General features: G+C 36.7%; 1 protein-coding gene across 14 annotated transcripts in view; it reads right to left on the minus strand.

Annotated features, from left to right (window-relative positions):
* The window catches only part of USP45 (ubiquitin specific peptidase 45), a 68,709-nt gene that overhangs the window by 20,754 nt on the left and 24,656 nt on the right, over positions 1 to 23,299 (minus strand). For 10 of the 14 annotated variants that reach the window (XM_073789459.1, XM_073789458.1, XM_019929473.3 and 7 more), the window contains 4 exons: positions 22,340 to 22,479; positions 21,817 to 21,912; positions 15,838 to 15,968; positions 8,331 to 8,418 (listed from right to left, as the gene is read on the minus strand). In XM_073789459.1, coding sequence (XP_073645560.1) covers positions 8,331 to 8,418; positions 15,838 to 15,968; positions 21,817 to 21,912; positions 22,340 to 22,479 — 455 coding nt within the window. Of the gene's footprint in view, positions 1 to 3,489; positions 5,831 to 8,330; positions 8,419 to 14,162; positions 15,013 to 15,837; positions 15,969 to 21,816; positions 21,913 to 22,339; positions 22,480 to 23,299 lie in introns of those variants that run through there. The other 4 variants (XM_033867583.2, XM_073789460.1, XM_019929485.3 and 1 more) reach the window with 4 other exon arrangements.

Genomic DNA, 23,299 nt, shown 5'->3' on the forward strand with positions numbered 1-23,299 from the left:
TCTCCTGTTGTGGAGCAACAGGCTCCGGACGCGCAGGCCCAGCGGCCATGGCTCACGGGCGCAGCCGCTCCGCGGCATATGGGATCTTCCCGGACCAGGGCACGAACCCGTGTCCCCTGCATCGGCAGGCGGACTCTCAACCACTGTGCCACCAGGGAAGCCCCGAAAGCTGACTCTTTGAGTAGCAGGGATAAATAAACCTACCAACTAATCTAAATCAAGATAAGGATGAAGAGCCCAACATCACACATCACAAAAAAGGGAAATCAATAACAAAATTAAAGACTTTGTAAGTAATCGTGAGAGACCACTTTGCTCAACTCTCACGCAATTACGTGTGAAAATTCAGGGAAAAAGATAGATAATTTTCCAAGAAATTAAACCTGGAAGAGACAGAAAATTTTCCAGCTTTCAAAGGGAGGGGAAAAAAAGAATACTGTTAAAGTCACTGAATTAAGTACTCCCTACAAAAAGCTCCAGGTCCTAACAATTTCACAGAGGAATGTCACTAAACCCATGTTCCAGGGCACAGAGAAAGGGAAACTTCCAAATTATCTTCATGAAGCATAATATTGGTACCAGAGCTGACAGGGTGTACACACACATATCAATATCACTCATGAAAAAATTCTAAATAAAATATCAGCAACAGAAGACAGTAGCACATTAAAAGAACAGTACAGTATGACCAAGAGGCTTTTATTCTAGTAATGCAGGGATATTAGGGAAATCTATTAATATAAGCCATCATATACACTGAGAAAAAAATTATAAGATCAAATCCCTTGATATTCCCTATTCACTACTATTATTTACCACTAATGCTTTAGTTGATGCATTTGATAGAAAAATAAATGTCAGAGGTATAAAATATAAAGGAGATAAAATTACTTGCAGATGATATGACTTTTTACTTGGAAAAGCCAAAAGAACCAAATGAAATAAAAAACTACTATAATAATAATAAGAGAATTTAATATGGAGTATATAAATATAATGAAGTAAATTGCCTTCACACACACAAACAAAAGCCAGTTAGAAGATATAGAAGATGGACCTAGAGACTGTCATACGGAGTGAAGTAAGTCAGAAAGAAAAACAAATATCGTATATTAATGCATATGTGTGGAATCTAGAAAAATGGTACAGATGAACTGGTTTGCAAGGCAGAAATAGAGACACAGACGTAGAGAACAAACATATGGACACCAAGGGGAGAAAGCGGGGTGGGGGGTGGGGGTGGGATGAATTGGGCGATTGGGACTGACATGTATACACTGATGTGTATAAAACAGATAACTAATAAGAACATGCTGTATAAAAATAAATAAAATTGTAAAAAAACAAACAAAAAAACAACAAAAAAGAAGATACAGAAGAAAACAACCCATATATAATAGCAACTAAAAAGAAAATAACTAGGAATAAACTAATGTGTAAGATCTGAATGAGGAAAACTTCAAAACACTTCTGAAAGAGACAAAAGAAAACTTGATCAAATTGAAAGACATACCCTGTTCCTGGACAGGTCCTACCATTACTAACATTTCAATTTCCCCACCTCCCCCACCCCCGCCCAATTTATTCATTTAACACAATTCCAGCGAAAATGGCAATAGTATGTATGAGGTTTAGGGTTTTGTTTTGTTTTGTTTTAATGTGAGAGGTTGAAGGGAGAGATCGGTTCTAAACTAGATATGGAAAAATAAATAAGAATAGCAATGAAAACTCTGGGGAGGAGGGGAAAATGTTGTAAGAGTTGACTGGTCCTACTAGATTTACTAAATGCATTAAAATCTTCATAATTGAAAGTATGACTCTAATATTCAAACATACAGGCAAACAGAAACAAGGGGAAGTTGAGAAATAAACCCAAAGACATATGAAAAATTAGTGTAATTAGGGTGATACCAATTTAGTAGGAAAAGCATACTATACTGTTTGGATAGGATAGCCAAATGGGAAAAAAGGAAATATCATGGAAAAGGATAAATTTCAATGGATCAAGATTTAGATCTAAAAATTAATCATAAAGAAGAAAACATGGGAAAATTCCTTTATAATCTTGGAGTGGGAATGCCTTTTTAACTATGACTCAATAGCCAGAAGCCATAGAAAGATAAAAAATTTGAAAAAGATTCTTAAATTCAAAAAAAATTTTAAGCTTTACATTTAAAAAAAAAGCTACTGCCACATTATAAGCAAAATCAAAACACAAGTGACAAACTTGGAAACATATTGCCTCCCTAGTACACAAAAAGCTTTTAGAAATCAGAAGAGGATCAAAACCCAGTAGAAAAATGGGCAAAAAAAAAAGAGATGGAAAGATATTCAGCTTTATTCAAAAAGAGAGACATGTACACTAAAATTACCCTGAGATACCATTTTCTACCTACCAGATTGGCAAAAATTTTAAAGTTTGATACAACAGTATTTTGGTGAGGTTATTGGAAAACACTCCCCATATATGTTATGTTGTGGCTAGAGTGAAAACTGTATGCCTATGGAGGACAATTTGGTAATAGCTACCAAATTCCACATACATGCAATCTCGTTTCTATATTTATACAGATATACTTACACACATGCAAAATAACATATATACAATTATTCATCATAGCATTGTTCATAAAAGCAAAAACACTGGAAACAACATATAAGCGATAATCGATAAGGAAATGGTTAGAATTGGTTAAAAAAAAAAAGGACACTTCCTATTTTCTGATATGGAAAGATTGCTACAATATCCTACCTGATAAAAAGGCAGGGGCATATATAGTAAATGCCACTTTTTGAAAAAAGAAAGGAAAAAATATGCATATATGTACATATATATATATACACACCACCAAATGAGAGCATAAACTAAGAAAGACAATAATGTGGTTTACAGGCAACAGCAGGGCCAACACATAAGAGAGGCAAAGGGAATATTCAGGAGCACAGTGAGGAAGAATTCCAGAATGATGCCTACACATCTAATGTGGGAGGCAACCACTCCAGAACAGAGCAGTGACACTTAGGATATGGATGTATTGTTGACACCAAGATCTCTTCTGCCAGCTTACCATGTTTTTAATCTGAGAACAGAACATACAGGGAATGAGCTGCTAATGTTATTCTCCCCTCCATGCCCTGCTGCCTGGATCAGCAGAGGATACACATTACCCCTCAGAATTGTTCTGCTCAGGCCTATGCCTGACAGCCATGAGGTGGGCCATGATGAACTCAGAAGCAGAAAATAAAATACAGAGCAGTCTCCAACCTTTGGGGATCAGAGAGCTAGTACCTGGTCTCTTCTACACCTCTGCCAATTGACATTGACAGGCGTGGCTCAGAACACATTCATGATCTTGCCTACTGACTTCCCCAGAAAGAGTTCTTGTAAACTCTGGGAAGCCAAAGCCAGACTATGTTCCAGAGATTCTCTCATCTTTCTGGGGGGAAGCTTCATCCAATAATGGCAATAGGTTTGTGCTTGCTACCCAGTTGTTGTTTTTTTTTTTCTTTTTTCTTTTTTGCAGTACGCGGGCCTCTCACTGCTGTGGCCTCTCCCGTTGCAAAGCACAGGCTCTGGACGCGCCAGCTCAGCGACCATGGCTCACGGGCCCAGCCGCTCCGCGGCACGTGGGATCTTCCCAGACCGGGGCACGAACCCGTGTCCCCTGCATTGGCAGGCGGACTCTCAACCACTGCGCCACCAGGGAAGCGCCCCCAGTTTTATAAAACTAAACAATATATTATTTAAGCATACAGAGGTAGCTCTCAAAAACTATAAGAAAAAGCAATGGAATTATTTCTGTAAAAGTCAAAAGAGCAGTTGCCTCTGATAAGGAAGAAGTATTTGAAAAAAAGAGGTAGTTTTTATGGTACTAATAACTTTCTTTTTCTTTTTAACTCTGGGGGTGGTGGTAGGGAGAAGTGCTAATAACATTTATAATAATATTATGCTTTAAAGTATATGTATATTGGTACACATTCTTCTGTACGTGTGATGTTTTACAATAAGTTTTTAACACCCTCCCCCAATAATTATGAAAGTGAGTTTTGTTTATTAACTAGCCTATGATCAGCACATTTTATTTCCTAGAACTGCTCACTATTCTCTTCAAGTGTTGTTTTGAAAGTTAATGCAATGTATACCTTACATATATACAAAGTAGGGTATAAAAGTGAACGTACAGCAATCCATACCATGTCACGCTCTCCTGAAATATATGTGAAAGCAACTGAAATAATGTGGCCCAGAAGCTATTAAGTATTGAAATAATCTCCAGTTCAGACTCAATAAACTTGAAAGTTTATATAATTTGGATATTGTCCAAGCTAAACTTGACTTTTATACCTTGAACAGAGAACTTATTAAACTAAAATATGAAAATTAGAATGATGCGAATTCCATGTAAGAGAAACTTTTAATGGACTTAAATGAAAGATGCCAATAAATACCCATGTTCACCTATAAATATTTAATATAACTGTAAAAGGCCTCTCCAGCCACTAAAGATAAAGCCTCTAATTCAACTTAGAAGTCTGTAAATTTATTCTACAATTTTGAACATTCAGACGACTTTCAATAGAATTGAATGAGCCTTTACCATACTCTAAAATGTAAGCTATGATATCACACTTTTAAAAAAGAGTAAAAACAATTAAGCTGCTTAAATTATTGACTTTTAAACTATTAGACTTTTGATTTTTTATTTTATCCTAGCCACAAATTTATATTCTCTGCCCTAAACTGTTGAAGAGTTAATAGGTAGTTCATCAAGCTGAATAAAATAAATAGGCTTAGGTCCATCTCCAACCTTTCATTGTTGTGCTTTGAACCATTTAGGTTTAAAAAAAAAAAGACTTTGGTTAGGGAGTGACTAACAACCACGGCACGTAAATCATTTAGCAGTACCCATGTTCGACTAGTTCAAATCTCCATGTTAAACTTCTTTCAAAAATAATGCAAACACTCGTAATTTAAGTTAGCTGAGATATTCTACCTTTAAAATAATCTTACCCAGTAATGTATTAAAGCGATATATCTTTGATAATGCAAATGCAATTATCATTCATTTAGAGATAGCTCAAATTAAAAGGAAAAAAGTAAAGAAGCATATATTTCTAAGGTAAAAAGGCTGCCTATAAAAGAAGTTCTTATTGTGAATTTTATTTTGTTTATTTCACACATAAAAAATTTAGAATTTTTGCACAAATGATCCCTTTCTTTACCTCTCTACTCAGCGAGTTATATTCCTCGACTTCAGAGTCATAAGAAAAAGACCCTAGTGAAACAATATGAAAAGAGGTCAGTAGTTTTTAATCATCACTAGAAGAGTCTGGTGGCAGACATACCGCTGTAACCTTCCTTCAAGCAAAAAACACATGGCAGAGACAAACTACAACAGCAGCCCGATTAACAGCTGCGGAGTTCCCAGGCCAGACAATGCAGCTCCTGCTTGGGTACTCACTGTAACTGACTGGCACGACTGTCCTTGCTTACGAGACTGAATAGATCCACAGACTTGACATTTTAATTCTGCCACACCATCTAAAACCCTCAAATAAAGGAAGAAAGATAAGAGCTTTCAAAAACCAATGTTTCCTGCTGTACTGCCTGAGTTTTCAAGATACTGTGAATCATCATAATGTATCATTATGACAAAAGAATAATTTAATTGTAACAAAGAATGCCATCAAGTAATACAAGTAAAACAGAAAAAAATTATAGGGATAGATTTTATTGTTTTATTTGTAATATCAGCAGAGAAAAACATTGCAAAGAGTGACTTTTAATTCCATTTACAATGATACGTGACCACCATGTAGCAAATGTATCCTGCAAATCATAGGGGAAAAAATATTATTCTAGCAACTGATGGTTTGAATTAATCCTAAAGTAACTACTATGTCGTCTGTAGGCTCAGAAGGCCAAAATGCATTTACTACTCATAACACAAAGACAGAGCATCTCTTTCCAACTTACTACCTTGCATCGACCCCTTCAATAAGAGTATCAATATATCATAATTATTAAATCAGAGTTAATACTTTTTTCAAATAGTGAAATAATTATGGTTAAATTTTAAATAGCAAGCTTAAAAAATGGGTTATTTATACTAGTCACTGATGACCAAGAATTAAAATTAAACTTTAATAAGCAGTATTGGATAAAATTAGATAATTAGTTTCGAGGTCAGAAAGACTTAAGTTTGAATCTCCATTCTTGATATCAGTTTCTAGATCTAAGAAAATGTGATCAAATATTAGCTCAGGGAGATTGTGTTAATGTCCCAAAACTTAACTAATTACAAATCTCTTTACTGATTTTTTTCAAAACAAATTACAGGTAAAACATAACGCAGAATTACCCTGTCAATTTAACAGTTTATTCAAATTATAACATATTCAAAATAACTGCAAATCCCCAAGTAACTAGCTAGTATAAATCATTTAAGAGACTGTTTTCTTCCCAATTCAAATTCTCAAGAAATACTGTCCATTTAAAGGGTAAGCACAGGGAATTCCCTGGTGGTCCAGTGGTTAGGACTCGGTGCTTTCACTGCCAGGGGCACAGGTTTGATCCCTGGTCTGGGAACGAAGATCCAACAAGCCATGAGGCGTGGCCAACAAAAAAAAAAGGGCGTGGGGCGGGGGGTAAGCACAGACAACATATTCAACATTCACTGAGCACTACTGTGTGCAAGGCACATGGGATACCATTCCTTGAGGAGACCACAATCTAAGAGAGATGATAGACGTAAATCTAAATAGAAGGTAGTAGGGTTCATAATCAAAATATATAAAATAGATGGCAGAAAAGGAATGACACCTTCAGAAGCTGAATTCAACTAATTTAATATGAAAGTCTAACAACAGCCAATTAAGGATAGGATTGTAATATACACTGTTTGGTAGCAGGAGGGTGTAATTAACTCATTCTTTTTTTTTTTTTTTTTTTTTTTTTTGCTGTACGCAGGCCTCTCACTGTTGTGGCCTCTCCCGTTACGGAGCACAGGCTCCGGATGCGCAGGCTCAGCGGCCATGGCTCACGGGCCTAGCCGTCCGCGGCATGTGGGATCTTCCCAGACCAGGGCACGAACCCGTGTCCCCTGCATCGGCAGGCGGACTCTCAACCACTGCGCCACCAGGGAAGCCCTTAACTCATTCTTTAAGATAATTTACGAAAAAATATTAGAACCATAACTCTCTCTTCACTGAAAACTGGCCATTAGGAGTAAAGAAACACTACAATGTTATGTACAATTCAAACAAAGTAGAATTTAAAAAAAAAAAGGAGGGTCCACCCTGCCTAGTAACATAGTAAACACCTACCACAAACATATCAGCACTTCATTTTCACCTGGTTGCTCTACTACCATATTAATATTTAGATTAAGAAGGGTATTCATCTTGAACAGAAAACAGGATTTCACCTGTTATTAACAATTATGATTGGCAGGGGCTGCCCAGAGTGCTGTGTTGAGAATGATTCTCAGACTGAACACTGACTCAGTGGAACTGTTATGAATGATGAGCAGGGTCTGCTATGAGAGAGAAAGGGAGGAAGTGGAGGATATGTGCTGTGTATTTGATATCTTGCATCTTTACTATCTTGTATTTTCTCTGAAAAATTGTATACTATTTGCATACGACCCCACCAAAAAAGGCGAATATAATTTAATATTAAAGTCAACCAACAGCCAATCAATTAAGGGACAGGATTACAATAAACCCTGTTTGGGAAATCTAACCCGTCCTTTTTTACTCAGAAACAGTCCCTGATCCAGGAGGCTGGGACCCCAATTTCCTGGTTCCTGAGTGGACTGCAATCCAACATGGGATAATGGGACGTCTCTCTTTTGGGAATTTAGAATTGGGATTCACAAGCAGCAAGCCATGGTGGTCAGGTGCTACCATTCAGACAGGGAAACAAAGAAACTACTCTGTCCACAGAGAGATGGGTAAAGAAAATCTATAGAGCCATAGAAACTGGGGGGAAAAGGAGAATACTTTCTGGATTCCTGAGAACCTTCCTCTCCTATATCCCCCTTTATTTGGATTACTAGATTCCCTTTTCTTTATTTAAGCTAGTATTAATTAATTTCTGTAATTTATAGCCAAAGGGCATTAACTAATAAAGGGTAACAGAGCTGTGAAAGAGTGAAAAAATAATCTTCTGGTAGAAGGGGCAAAAAAGTGGGGGGAAGAGAAGAGTAAATAGAAGTTTAAAAAAAATCAAATTACTCTCAAACATACATTAAAATTTTGGTAAAAATTCCTTCAGTTTTGTACCCTCTTCTTAAAGAGAATATGTGATAAACACAAAGAAACCTGACCTTTGTTTCTTCTGTCCTCACTGCATCGAGCAGATAATGAAGAAGTTCCTGACTGTCCTGTTGTTGAAAACTTTTAAATCCAGGGGCCCTATGATTTAAAAACAAAACAGGAAAGAAAAAAAGAACATTTTATCAATGATATATTATTATTATTTAAAATCACCTTGAAATAACATATATTCAAAGATTCAATTTACTCCTTTTTCTATAAATAGAAAGACAAAATGTGATTACTGTTCCAATTAGGATGAGATCTTCAGTACACTGAGAATAATATGGCTAAACACTTATTAAGCAACTACTACATGCCAAGTATAGTACATATGTTAAGCTTCACATAATCCTGAAACAAGCTTGGAATGTACTATTTTCTTTAGCTTATATATAAGGGTTCAGAGGGACTATTTAATTTGCAAGGTCACACAGCAGGTAAAAAAGCAGTATTCAAACCCAAGCTACTGTGATCTATTATCTTCCTACCTTATATAACCAAAAGAAAAGCAAGAGATTATTTATATTAATATAAAGAACTATAAACTGTTATCTCTATGAAGGTTTTCATTTTATGAATTTGACAACCAGATTTCCTGTGTATTAATTAAATAAAAGGATAAGGGGTTATTCATGGAGAAATCAGCACAGCAAATGTTTAGCTGATTTCAGTAACTTTAAAAAGTAATATTTACTGCAATTAACTCAATGCTAAAATGAATATTTTTCCCTTAAATGCAAACAATTACTAAATTTAAAAAGTGCTCTGAGCTAAGATGAAGAAAGAATTTTGTCAAAATAATACAAAATAGTAAGACTATCTCATGGTAGTACAAGTTTACAATGGTCTTATTATGATATATACCACATATTTCATTTGATGTACACAACAGTGCTGTTACGGAATTCATAAATACATACTCCGCCATTTTATATAAGTGACTTGAGCACCCATGGATTTTGGTATCCTCGGGGGTCCTGGGACCAATCCCCTGTGGATACCAAGGGACAACTGTAATACGAACTCCGCTTTACGCTTGAGAAAACTGAAGAACAAGTTGAGTGCCACTGACATAAATCCAGGTCTTCTGATTCTTGAGTCCAGTACTTTAAGCATTATTCCTCATCATCTCATAATGAATATTCATCCTAGTAATGTACTAGTATGAGTCCCTGGTGCTAAAACACTCTCTGAACTACTGGCGAATCTAGCCTGCAACAGGAACCATCATTTCAGTTACTCACTCTTGCTAAGAAGTAGCAAATAGCAGCATGATGTAGAGAACACTTTCACTTACTCCCTTGGTGGGCTTCCCTTTCTGCGTGTGGTGGATAGTGCCCACCTCCTAGATCAGAGATGAGGACAGAAACCAAGATGGATACAAATTCCAACCCCCTTAGGGCCTCCCCAGTTGGAATTCATAAAGGCAGAAATTGCATGACACTACACTTAGGCTGTAGGTATCAGGAAAGGTCTGGGAAGTAGAAGAAGACTGGGAGGGGAAATGGGGATCCTTCAGAGAGCCTCACAGCCAGGCGGCAGGCAGGAGGAGATAGTTTATGGCTTTCGAAGCAGACACACAGGAAGAAATAGTTCCCAAACAAAGGAGAAACTGTCTTCACCAGGTCTCTACCTATAGCTCCATCTCAACCACGCACAAAGCACTTACTGCCTTCTAAACCGCTGAAGAACATTTAATAAACCTAGATTTTTTTCTTTCTTCTTTTACTTAGGGCTGGGGAACAAATCATATGACTTATAGAATCTCTACCAATAAATACCAAAAGAGACCTTCAAACTTAAAGGATAAACATAGAAAAATCACTAAATATATGAAAAAATTCACCCTATTCAAAACAAGGGAAACTCTAAACATTGACAGGAACTGTGCCTTAGTGAAAGCGTTACTGTGGGAAAGAGTTGAGAACTTTCAGAAATCTCAAATTCTAAGAGGAAAATGTATACACACTCATAAAACAGGAACAGACTGCCAAGACAAAGAAATTTAAAACAAGAGAGACTTCATGGAGATGTCTTCTGGGTGCAGAATAATCCAAAAACTCTCTCTGCTCCAAACATAACAAAATATAAAAAGAGAAAACAAACAAACGAAAAAGGCTTAAGTGGGATTCAATACAAAAAAATCTCACAGAACAAAAATATTAGAACATGAAATTGTAGGCAGACTAAAAAACAGACTTGACAGGCTCTAAGCCTGAAAGAGCTCAGCCCTGAAGGGTAAAGAAAACTAAAAGTACTTCAGACAGAGACCAGAGCCAGGATCATTGTTTAAGGATGGTTGATCTTACCAAGAGCCTGAAAGGAAGCCCTTAGGCAAGTGTTACCTAAGGCTACAACAGAACACAGGCACAGCCTAGGGACCTGAACCTGAGCCAAACCTTCTACAGACTCTTCTCCCATCTGCTAACCAGGGTAGCATGGTAATTGAATCATTAAGAGAGCTGGATCTCCAAGGCCAGCCTGGAGGGAAGGGGTGAGGCTATCATAAAATTCAAAATTTTTAGGCAGAAAGAGGAGGTGGATATGAGGAAGGGAGAGGATGGGAGAAAGCAAAGGAGTTGAAGACAGGAGCAGAAGAACAAAAAATTCACTCCAAAGAAGACTACAATCCAGTATTATAAAACACATAAAGAAATCTAATGTTAAAAACAACTGAAATGAATTTACTTCACTCCAAATAAATTGTATAGAACCGTCCCAAAGGTGTTGCCATAAATATGTTGAGAATGTCCAAAAGCATAAAATAAAGGCATAACTGCCAATAAAAGCCCAGATACTACAAAATATAGAAAAAAATTTAAATAAGAACATGTAGATATAAGATAGCAAATTAAAATATTAGAAGAAAATAAAACTACAGATATAAAAATACAAAAAATAGGATAAACTCTAAACTATACACAGTTGAAGGGTAAATTAGTAAATTAGAAGATAGTACTGAAGAACATACCCAGAATACTAGATAGCATACTGAACTTTCATCTTTTTTTTCGGCTGGGCCGCCATGCAATCAGGATCTTAGTTTCCCGACCAGGCCAACCAGGGACTGAACCCATGCCCCCTGCAGTGGAAGCAAGGAGTCTTAACCACTGGACTGCCAGGCAAGTCCCTGAACTTTCAACTTATTTTGAGACTTTGATGGCATCCTTAAGGTACGTGACACACCACAGAATATCACAAAACTAGGAATATATATGTGTGTGTGTGTGTGTGTAATTTCTTCATGGACAAAACCCAAAGAAAGCTCAGCACATCAATACTAGTTAGCAACATGAAGGAATAAAGGAAGCAAAAAGGTGGGCATGAATGAGGGACTTCCCTGGTGGCACAGTGGTTAAGACTCCGAGTTCCCAATGCAGTGGGCCTGGGTTCGACCCCTGGTCCAGGAACTAGATCCCACATGCATGCCACAACTAAGAGTTTGCATGCCACAACTAAGGAGCCCTCGAGCCTCAACTAAGGAGCCTACCTGCAGCCACTAAGACCCGATGCAACGAAATAAATAAATATTTTTAAAAAATGGGCATGAATGAGAATGGAGACATAGAATCACTCTAGCATCTCTGAACCTTTCAGGGAAGAGTTCATGTAAAAACTAGTGACACCCAAATAAGATCTATACCGGAGTTGATAGTACTATGTTAATGTCAATTCCCTGGTTTTGACAATGCACTACTATCATATAAGATATTATCACTGATGGAAGCTGGATGCAGGGTACACAGAACTCTGTACTCTTCTTGTAACTTTTTGTGAGTCTCAAAACTATTGCAAAATAAGATACTGAAGGGGAAAAAAAAGCCAGAGGAAAGCTGAAGAATTTGCTCCCAACAGTTCATCACAAGTGGTCAAAGTGTCTGACAATCACCATTATAACAGAATCTTCAAGAGATTGGCTCAACTTTCAAAAATCAATCAATGTATGCAAACAACATGGAAGAATCTCAAAATAATTATGCCAAGTGAAAGAAGCCAAACCAAAAAAAGAGTACATGTTGTATGATTCTATTTATAGTTGACCCTTGAACAACACAAGTTTGAACAGTACGGGTCCACTCACATGCAGATTTTTTTCAGTAAATACGTGCTAGAGTACTACACAATCCTCAGTTGGCTGAATCAACAAATGTGGAACCTGGGATCTGGAGGGCCGACTGACTGTAAAGTTATATGCAGATTTTTGACTTCAGGGAGGGTTGGTGCCCCAAAACCCTGTGTTGTTCAAGGGTCAACTGTATACAGAATTCTAAAAAAATGCAAACTAATCTATAGTGGCAAAAAATAGGTAAGGGGTAGCCCTGGGGCGGGGCTTGGGGAAGGAGTCCAGAGAGGGATTACAAAGGGGCCCAAGAAAACTTTTAGGGGTGACAGATACATTCATCATATTGACTGTGGCAATGATGTTACAAGTGTATACGTATGTTAAAACTTAACTGATATTACACTTTACATACATACAGTTTATTGTAAATCAAGTATGTTCACTAAAGCTATTCAGAATATCCATTAATACAATTCACTATTTCAACAGGTTAAAAAATATATGATTATTTTAATAGATGCAGAAAAAGCACTCCGTAAAATTTAATACCCATTCTTTTTTCTTATAAAACAACAAACATTTATTATCTCATTTTCTCTGGGCCAGGAATCAAGGTATACCAATACTCATTCTTGATAAGATCTCTCAGAAAAAACTAGGGATGAGAATTTCCTCATCCTGATAAAAGGCATCTATGAAAAACCTACAGCTCTTGTCATTCTTACGTGTGAAAGCCTGAATGCTCTGCCCCTTATATCAGGAACAAAGCAAGGATGTCTATTATATCACTCCATCACCACACTAGAGATCCTTGCCAGCAATATAAGAAAAATATATAAAAGGATACAGCTTGGAAAAGAAGAAATAAAATGGTCTGTGTTTACCAATGACATTATTGTCTACATAAGAAATCCCAAAGAATCTACATAAAGCTACTCTAACCAGTAAGTGAACTGAGCAAGGAAGCAAGAAAAAAGGTCAATACACAAAAATCAATTGTATTTCTCTATATTAGCAATGAGCAACTAGAAATTGAAAAAAAATTTAAGTACCAAATTACAATAACTACCATTAAAAAAAAACATGAAATTCTTAAGGTAAATCTAACAAAATGGGTGCAGGATTCATAGGATGAAAGACATAAAATTTTGATGAGGAAAAATTAAGGACCTAAATAAATGAAAAGGTATCTGATAATCATGCATTGGAAGACTCAACATTGTTAAGATGTCATTTCTCTCCAAACTGATCTACACATTCAATGTAATCCCAACTGACAAACTAATTTAAAAGTCACATAAAAAAGTGAAGGACCTAGAGCAGTAACCCACCCCCCCAAAAAAAGAAAATTTGAGGACTCACACCATCCAATTCCAAGACTTAGTATGAAGCTATGGTAATCAAGACAGTACAGTATTGGGGTAAGAACAGACATATAGATCAATGGAACAGAACAAAGTCCAAAAATAGACCCAACATATATGGCTTAAATCTTCACCTGACTTTTTCTTTTTAATCACTTTTGTTAATATATACATATCTCTTTTTAAAATAAATACAATAAAGCAAAAGAAAATGCAATTTAAAAATATTTTCAAATAACGTTTGATCCAGTAATTCTATTTATCCCACAGACATACTCTCGTAAGTGCAATGATATACACACACACACACACACACACACACATATACACACATATCTATATGTAAAATCAAATAAGTTATAGCCACATGTACTAATATAGAGAGATGTATAAAACACATTAAGCAAAACAAGCAAGTTGCAAACAATTTATTTTTATGTCTATGTATACATAATCACTTTTGGATAGAATAAAGAAAACAGATAACAGTAGTCTGAATTTTTATCTATGAGCACCTATCATTTTAATAATAATTAGAAAATGTTTACAAATCTCTATAAAACCAGAAAATAAAAAAGACACAAAATAAAGTTATTTTGGGGAGAGTCGAAAACAGATTTCTAAAGTACATAATGTCCTAAAAACTTTTTAACTCTATGAGGCACCGAGGTCTCTGAGACTTTTAAAGGCCTTTTTTGTTCTTTAGGCTTTGAAAAAACAGCACCTGGCAACCAAATGAAACATATAATAAACCCTCCATATTTTGGACTACATTTAAAATACCATGGCACATTATGCTAAGTGAAATAAGTCAGTTACAATAAGACAAATAGTGCATGATTCCAATTATATGAGGTACCTAGAAAGGGGGGAGGGGAAAAGTGGAGTTACTAATTAATGAACAAGTTTTAGTCAAGCAAGATGAATAAGCTCTAGAGATCTGCTGTGCAACACTGTACCTACAGTCAACAATAACACATTGTACACTTGAAATTTTTTTAAGAGGGTAGATCTCATGTTGTGTTCTTTCCACAATAAACTTTTTTTTTTTTTTCTTTTTTTGCGGTACACGGGCCTCTCACTGTTGTGGCCTCTCCCGCCGCGGAACACAGGCTCTAGACGCGCAGGCCCAGCGGCCATGGCTCACGGGCCCAGCCGCTCCGCGGCATGTGGGATCCTCCCAGACCGGGGCACGAACCCGTGTCCCCTGCATCGGCAGGCAGACTCTCAACCACTGCGCCACCAGGAAAGCCCCACAATAAACTTTTTTTAAAAAGAAAGTTAACATTGGTACAATACTATGAGATAAAATAAAATGCAATAAAATATAATACAATACCATGGCTTAGGTAACTAGCTTAAATTAAAATGAAATTTTAAAACCTGGAGATATACAAAAACGCAAGTTCACATTTAAAGAATTTTGTTTCTACATATTTTACTAATTGTGGACTGGACTAGTTTATGAGCTCCTGAAAGGGTCTGTTTTTAATAAATCATAAGCTGTGTACCCCTGGATTCTAGCAACTACTTGTAGTTGATCTCAAATTTCTATAAAGGAATAAATGAATGTCAGGTCCCTTATGACATGTGTTTATTTCTAGGCACACAAGTATTTTGTTTTTAAATATACTGTGATATCTTGGGAAATTTACTTAAATTCTGCATGCCTCAAAGCTCATCTTTAAAAATAAGAAAACTAGGTTAGATGATCTATTATAGCACTCTTAGATTTTATAATTCTATAATTTTCTCACTTTATGGTATTACATCATGGGCTTCTGAGTCAGGACAGATATCTACTTAAACCCTATTTTTGTCACCATGAAACAAGGTAAGCTACTCAACTTCTGGGGGGTCTCAGTTTCCTTATATATAAAATGGGGATAAACAATCACTTCTTCAGAGTATTATGAGATATAATTTAGATAAGGCACACAGCTGCAACTAAACGAATGTTAGTTCTTTCTCTTGGTAGTCTAGGCAATAACAGCCATGTCACAGAGTCAAACTACTCATATTAAGTGATAAACACGTTAGTGTTTTGTAACTCATGATTACTTATATTAAGAATGTAGATGTACCCACTTCTGACAAAGCTGATTAAAAAGAACTCTGGGAGAAAGCGGTCCTCTTTCAGTCTCCTTCATGCTGTGAAGAAACAGGAACAAGGCTGAGGTCAATGGTCCAGGGCTTGAAAGTTCCACCACTAATGGGTCCTTTAAAAACATGATCAACTCTATATCAGAAATACACAATTTTTAAATAAAATATTTTTTAAAATCTAAGTTACACTCTGTTTAAATGATGACTAAATCACCTCAAGTGTATATAAGATGAATATATAAAAAATGAAATTAAATGCCTTACCTTGAAAAATACAGGTATTTTCATATCCTCTGCCCTTTACTTAATAAAACTATTAGCTTAAGAGTGAAAAACCAGCTTGTAACTGTCCCTTAATGTGCTCTCCTAAAATAAAATTACTCATCGACTTGATATTTGTACAAATTCACAAATTTGTACAAATTCACAAATAATCACAAATTACATTTATGAGCAAAACCCCATACTCTTCTTTTCCCCAAATATTTTACTAACAAAATAAGGAATGAGAAATTATGTCACAAATTGGTACACTATCTCCCTCTTTTAAAGGAGAGAGACATACAGTTTGACAAAAGCAGCTACAACTGTGTGAAGGAGCAACACTCTTTATTCTAGAATTTTTTCCCCGTCAAGTTTTATCTTCTAAAATGTTATCCTTGCTAGTAACCCCTCTCCTTACAGACAATGAATAAAAAGCAGATCCCAAATATAATCCTCAGACTCTATAGAATGTTATCTTTTAAGACAACTATCACATATGTTGTCTCATTCATAAACTCATGAAATACAAATTACATATATATTTCATACCAACTATCGTTAAAAATCAGCCATCTGGCTAAAACCACAGAAAAGACAGGCTATAATTTTCTATAGCTTTTGAATATCATAAGTGATTTCTGCAATGTTCAGTAAATTGAAAGCTACCTCAAGGGTCAAAAGTAAAAGCTAAGGCAGTTTCAAAGCTCAAGCACTAAGGGGCAGTATCCCCTGCTCCCAACTTAAGTATTTTGAGACAGTTTAAAAACTTCAGAACTGAGCGAGTAAATAACCTGTTTTTAAAAGTATATTTAAATTTTGAAAACAAAAGCAAGTTTATTGATGAGAATGAAATATGGGTGAATCTCACTAACATGTTGACAGAAGCCAAATGTAAAAGAGTCCATATTGTATAACTTCATTTATATATAATATTAAAACAGGCAAAACTAATCTGCCCTTTAGAAACCAGGTTAGTGGCTATCCTTGTGAGGCAGGAAGGCAGGGAACGGAAGGCAACCTGAAGGGGGCTTCTAGCTGCTAGTAAAGCTCTGTTTCTTGAGAAAAATGTTGGTTAGTTTCAGTTCAGTGTATTCAGTTTGTGAAAATTCATCAACTCTACATTTATGATGTACACTCCTCTGTGTGAATACTTTAATAAAAAGTTTTTTAAAAGTAAGCACACTACTGCGCAGAGATAAACCCATGCACACATTGTCACCTTATTTTTGGTAAAGGAGACAAGAATATACAGTGGAGAGAAGACAGCCTCTTCAATAAGTGGTGCTGGGAAAACTGGACAGCGACATGTAAAAGTGTGAGATTAGATCACTCGCTAACTCCATACACAAAAATAAACTCAAAATGGATTAAAGACCTAAATGTAAGGCCAGACACTATCAAACTCTTAGAGTAAAACATAGAACACTCTATGATATAAATCACAGCAAGATCCTTTCTGACCCACCTCCTAGAGAAATGGAAATAAAAACAAAAATAAAATGGGACCTAATGAAACTTAAAAGCTTTTGCACAGCAAAGGAAACCATAAACAAGATGAAAAGACAACCCTTAGAATGGGAGAAAATATTTGCAAATGAAGCAACTGACAGAGGATTAATCTCCAAAATTTACAAGCAGCTCATGCAGCTCAATAACAAAAAAATAACCAACCCAATCCAAAAATGGGCAGAAGACCTAAACAGACATTTCTCCAAAGAAGATATACAGATTGCCAACAAACACATGAAAGGACACTCAACATCACTAATCATCAGAGAAATGCAAATCAAAACTGCAAGGAGGTATCACCTCACACTGGTCAGAATGGCCATCATCAAAAAATCTACAAACAATAAATGCTGGAGAGGGTGTGGAGAAAAGGGAACCCTCTTGTACTGTGGGTAGGAATGTAAATTGATACAGCCACTATGGAGAACAGGATGGAAGTTTCTTAAAAAACTAAAATTAGAACTACCATATGACCCAGCAATCCCACTACCGGGCATATACCCTGAGAAAACCATAATTCAAAAAGAGACATGTATCACAATGTTCATTGCAGCACTATTTACCATAGCCAGGACATGGAAGCAACCTAAGTGTCCATAGACAGATGAATGGATAAAGAAGATGTGGCACATATATACAATGGAATATTACTCAGCCATAAAAAGAAACGAAATTGAGCTATTTGTAGTAAGCTGGATGGACCTAGAGTCTGTCATACAGAGTGAAGTAAGTCAGAAAGAGAAAAACAAATACCGTATGCTAACACATATATATGGAATGTAAAAAAAAAAAAAAAAAGGTTCTGAGGAACCTAGGGACAGGACAGGAATAAAGATGCAGACGTAGAGAATGGACTTGAGGACACGGGGAGGGGGAAGGGGAAGCTCACCAAGTGAGAGAGTAGCATTGGCATATATACACTACCAGATGTAAAATAGATAGCTAGTGGGAAGCAGCCGCATAGCACAGGGAGATCAGCTCGGTGCTTTGTGTCCACCTAGAGGGGTGGGATAGGGAGGGTAGGAGGGAGGCGCAAGAGGGAGGGGATATGGGGACATATGTATACGTATAGCTGATTCACTTTGTTATACAGCAGAAACTAACACAACATTGTACAGCAATTATACCAATAAAGATGTTAAAAAAAAAAGTAAGCACACTGCTGATATTCATATAAATATTAACAAATTGAATCCAGCAACATAGAAGAAGAAGAATACATCATAACTAACAGGGGTTTGTCCCAGGAATACAAGATAGGTTTAACATTTGAAAATCAATCAATGTAACTTACCACATTAACAGAGAATAAAGAAGAAAAACTATGATAATCTCAGTAGATGCTGGAAAAGCACTTGACAAAATTCAACATCCATTCATGATGAAATGCTCAGAAAACTAGGAATAGAAGGGAATGTCCTCAACCTTATAAAGAACGCCTGTGAAAAACCTACAGTTAAGTTCATTCTTTTTGGGCTTCCCTGGTGGCGCAGTGGTTGAGAATCTGCCTGCTAATGCAGGGGACACGGGTTCAAGCCCTGGTCTGGGAGGATCCCGCATGCCGCGGAGCAACTAGGCCCATGAGCCGCAACTACTGAGCCTGCGCGTCTGGAGCCTGTGCTCCGCAACAAGAGAGGCCGCGATAGTGAGAGGCCTGCACACCGTGATGAAGAGTGGCCCCCACTCGCCACAACCAGAGAAAGCCCTCGCACAGAAACGAAGACGCAACACAGCAAAAATAAATTAATTAATTAATAAAAACTCCTACCCCCAACATCAAAAATAAATAAATCAATTAATTAAAAAGTTCATTCTTTTTTTTTTCGGTGTAGTGTCTAGTCTGTTTTTTTTTTTTTTTAAGAAGATGTTGGGGGTAGGAGTTTATTAATTATTTTATTTATTTTTGCTGTGTTGGGTCTTAGTTTCTGTGCGAGGGCTTTCTCTGGTTGTGGCGAGCGGGGGCCACTCTTCATCGCTGTGCGCGGGCCTCTCGCTGTCGCGGCCTCTCTTGTTGCAGAGCACAGGCTCCAGACGCGCAGGCTCAGTAGTTGTGGCTCACGGGCCTTAGTTGCTCCGCGGCATGTGGGATCCTCCCAGACCAGGGCTCAAACCTGTGTGCCCTGCATTAGCAGGCAGACTCTCAACCACTGCACCACCAGGGAAGCCCCTGCAGTGTCTAGCCTTAAATCCTCTTTTTTTTTTTTTAAATTGAAGTATATTGGTGTACAATATTACATAAGTTACAGGTGTACAATATTATTATTCATAATTTTTAAAAGTTATACACCATTTATAGTTATTATAAAATATTGGCTATTCCCCGTGTTGTACAATATAACTTGTAGCTTATTTTGTACCTACTCTTTTCTTTTTTTTATGGCCTCACCATGCAGGATCTTAGTTCCCCAACCAAGGATAGAACCCATGCCCCCTGCATTGGGAGTGCAGAGTTTTAACCATTGGACTGCCAGGAAAGTCCCTGTACCTACTCTTTATAATGAAGGACTGAGTGTTTTTCCCTTAATTTTGGGATTAAAGCAAGGATGTCTGCTCTCATCACTTCTATTCAACATGTTACTGGTGGCTCGAGCCAGCACAATAAAGTAAGGAAAAGAAAGAAAAGGCATACAGGTTACGAAGGACCAAATAAAACTGGTGACTGAAAAAGTAGTGATCTACACTGATAGTCCCACAGCCCAGGTCTGCTGTATGTCCTAAAAAACTAAGACCTAAGATTGAAAATTCCCCTCTTAGAATGACACAAACCTACAGTGATCAGCTATAATATGATTGCCATATATAGTAATTTCACAGCTCCACATGTGAAATACTTAAACCTAACATCCAATCACAGTTAATAAGAAATCTTTTCAAATGACTAGCATTAACTTCCATTTAGTAAAGTAGTCTTCACTATCTCACTACAATCTAGAAGAGGGCACTGGGCTCTAACATAAAAATTTTAAGAGGCTGAACAGGCAATGAGTTTACAGACTGCCCTTTCAACAAAAAAAATACAACAATATTGTCTTTAAAAATTGCCTCCTTGGAAGAAAAATCTAAGATTACTACACTGGGCTAAGAACTTTTAGAACTCCTCTTTCTTAAGTATTTCAAAAGCCAGATCATGAGCTATACATTCACTCTCTGTTCTTCTAAAACACACACACACAAATCAATTTCTAACTGAAATCATAACTATTAGTGTAAATGCCCTCCAGCCCAAGACCACCAGGAACACATCTGTAGTTGAACAAGGTGGGTTTATACTTGTTCTACTGAGGGAGAACACACACACTGGGGAACCATGGAGAGTCTCTCAGAGGGTATTCAAGAGAACTGATGTAGAATTTGGGCTTTAGTTGCGTTATTCAGGGAAGAAGTTAATCTAAGGAAAATAATCTAAGGAAGCAGAGGTCTGCTCTCAATTGGATGCTGTCCGAAAGTGAGGGTATTTCTACAATTGGATATCTCAATAAAAGGAGGCTAAAATGAGCGTAAAGCTGTAACTAGTTAAAAAAAAAGTTGCAGTGACTCATTTAGGCCAAAAGAGGGTGTTTGGGATTTTCTAAGTGGTAGAGTTTGTGTTTAGAGAAAATTATGAAGTGGCCTTGCTCTGTCTCATTGTAACAGTCTTGGGGTAACCTAGCTCGAGTCTGGTATTCTGTGAGATTGTTTGAATAACATGGCCTAACTGTGGGTGTCAGGCTAGCTTCTGAATGTCAAAGGCTGCCTTTTTTCCCCTTTCTCATTAGTTTAAAAACCCAATGTCAAATTAGGCTCCAAAAAACCTTTAGATGATCACTATTAAAATTAAATCTACCTTTAAAGAGCAAAAATGCTGTATTTAAGTAGTTGTCACCAGTAACTACAAAACAGGAATCCTAGACATTTCATTCAACAAAAGGCAAAACCGTTTGTCTTTTCTAGTATGTCTGTTTGAAAGCTGCCTCAACATTTTTTGTGCTGTCTGACCCATGATATGTTTGAACTATAACATACCTTAAAGCTATGACTTTAGAAGTTTTAAATCTTATCGTTTATTTTCACAAAATGCTTCTGAATTATTTTTTCAAATTCTCTGACTACCATCTCAATTGATAGTTGTGACAAATAAGAAAGATAGGTTTTGGCAACATCACTGGCTTATCTAAACAGAGCTATTATCCAGCTAATTATATTTCTCACCAGTGGAGAGTCTGAGGAAGGAACAATCTTGAGTTTTGTACCGTGTTCTTTGATCTCATTCATCAGTTCAGTAAGAATGTAAGACTGTGCCAAATTCTGAAAGAAAACAAAAGCAACATCTTCTGATTCAGTTATAATATGCCTCTGATTTTACAGAATAAATACTCTCCCAAAGCTTCAAATGTCATCTGGCCTAGCAAAAATATTTTTAAGTTTTAGAAAATTTAATTGAATGCATTTTACATTTAATAAGTGTCACTACTACTGACAGAGCCATGGTAAAATACAGAGATCTTTCAGAAGCACTGTGGAAAAAGAAGGAGTATGTATGTGTATGACAATGGCTAAAGATAGCCTAACCAATCAAAAAGAAAACAGACAGACTTCTAGACGAACATTTAGCAGTCATGTGACAGTCCACAGGTGTGCCAATAAACACAAATTAATTAATATAATTTTAACATATTATATTATTTTAATTTTAATATAATTACATTTTACAAAGTTTTCTCATGGCTCTTACCTGCATGACTGCATTAAAAAAGCAAGTATTTCCTAAATTTGTAATTCCTTTTACAGATGTTACATTGCTGTCTTTTCTTCCCTTTTTATCACCTGTTTCACATTTTTCTTCATAAAGTTTTATGATTCTAGAAAATGCATCTAAGTTAGAGAAAACATAATGGACATGAGATTTAAAATTAAATACATATCATTTGACATAATTTAAATGTATTATTTAAAATTAAATAAGATTTTCCTCTGAATCAATGTTCCTGAAGGGCAAGAATACAAACGCAAAGAAGTATCTCCTGTTTTGTATCCTACTGCTAAAGCAGTTAATTTTAATTCATCTTAATATACACATCCGTACCTCAGACCACACTGTAGAATAAATTCCAGATGAATTTAAAAATAAAATATTTTAGGGGCTTCCCTGGTGGCGCAGTGGTTGGGAGTCCGCCTGTCGATGCGGGGGACACGGGTTCGTGCCCCGGTCCGGGAGGATCCCACATGCAGCGGAGTGGCTGGGCCCGTGAGCCATGGCCGCTGAGCCTGTGCGTCCGGAGCCTGTGCTCCACAGCGGGAGAGGCCACAACGGTGAGAGGCCCGTGTACCGCAAAAAAAATATAAATAAAATAAAATAAAATATTTTAAAATGAAGTTAAAAAAAAGTAGGAAGGACCAGATCTTGGTTTCTAAACACCATTCCCACTAAAAGGAATGAAGACCCCTTGAAGGAAAGGCTGATTCTAAACCTGGGGCAGCAAAAGAGGCAAATGAGCCTATAACATTTTTGTTATGCCAGAAAATAAGGAAGTGCTCCAAAAAAAAAAAAACGGTACATCAAAACACACAGGCGTCATTTTAAACAGGTTCCCAGTGGTCCAATCTGGAACAATTTGAATATCAAAATAAAGAAGGGTACTGATAAATTATTATTCACTGAACAAAATGAGAATGAGTCTGCCCTGATAATAGA

Source organism: Tursiops truncatus, chromosome 12 (assembly GCF_011762595.2).
Source record: "Tursiops truncatus isolate mTurTru1 chromosome 12, mTurTru1.mat.Y, whole genome shotgun sequence".
Lineage (NCBI taxonomy): Eukaryota > Metazoa > Chordata > Mammalia > Artiodactyla > Delphinidae > Tursiops > Tursiops truncatus.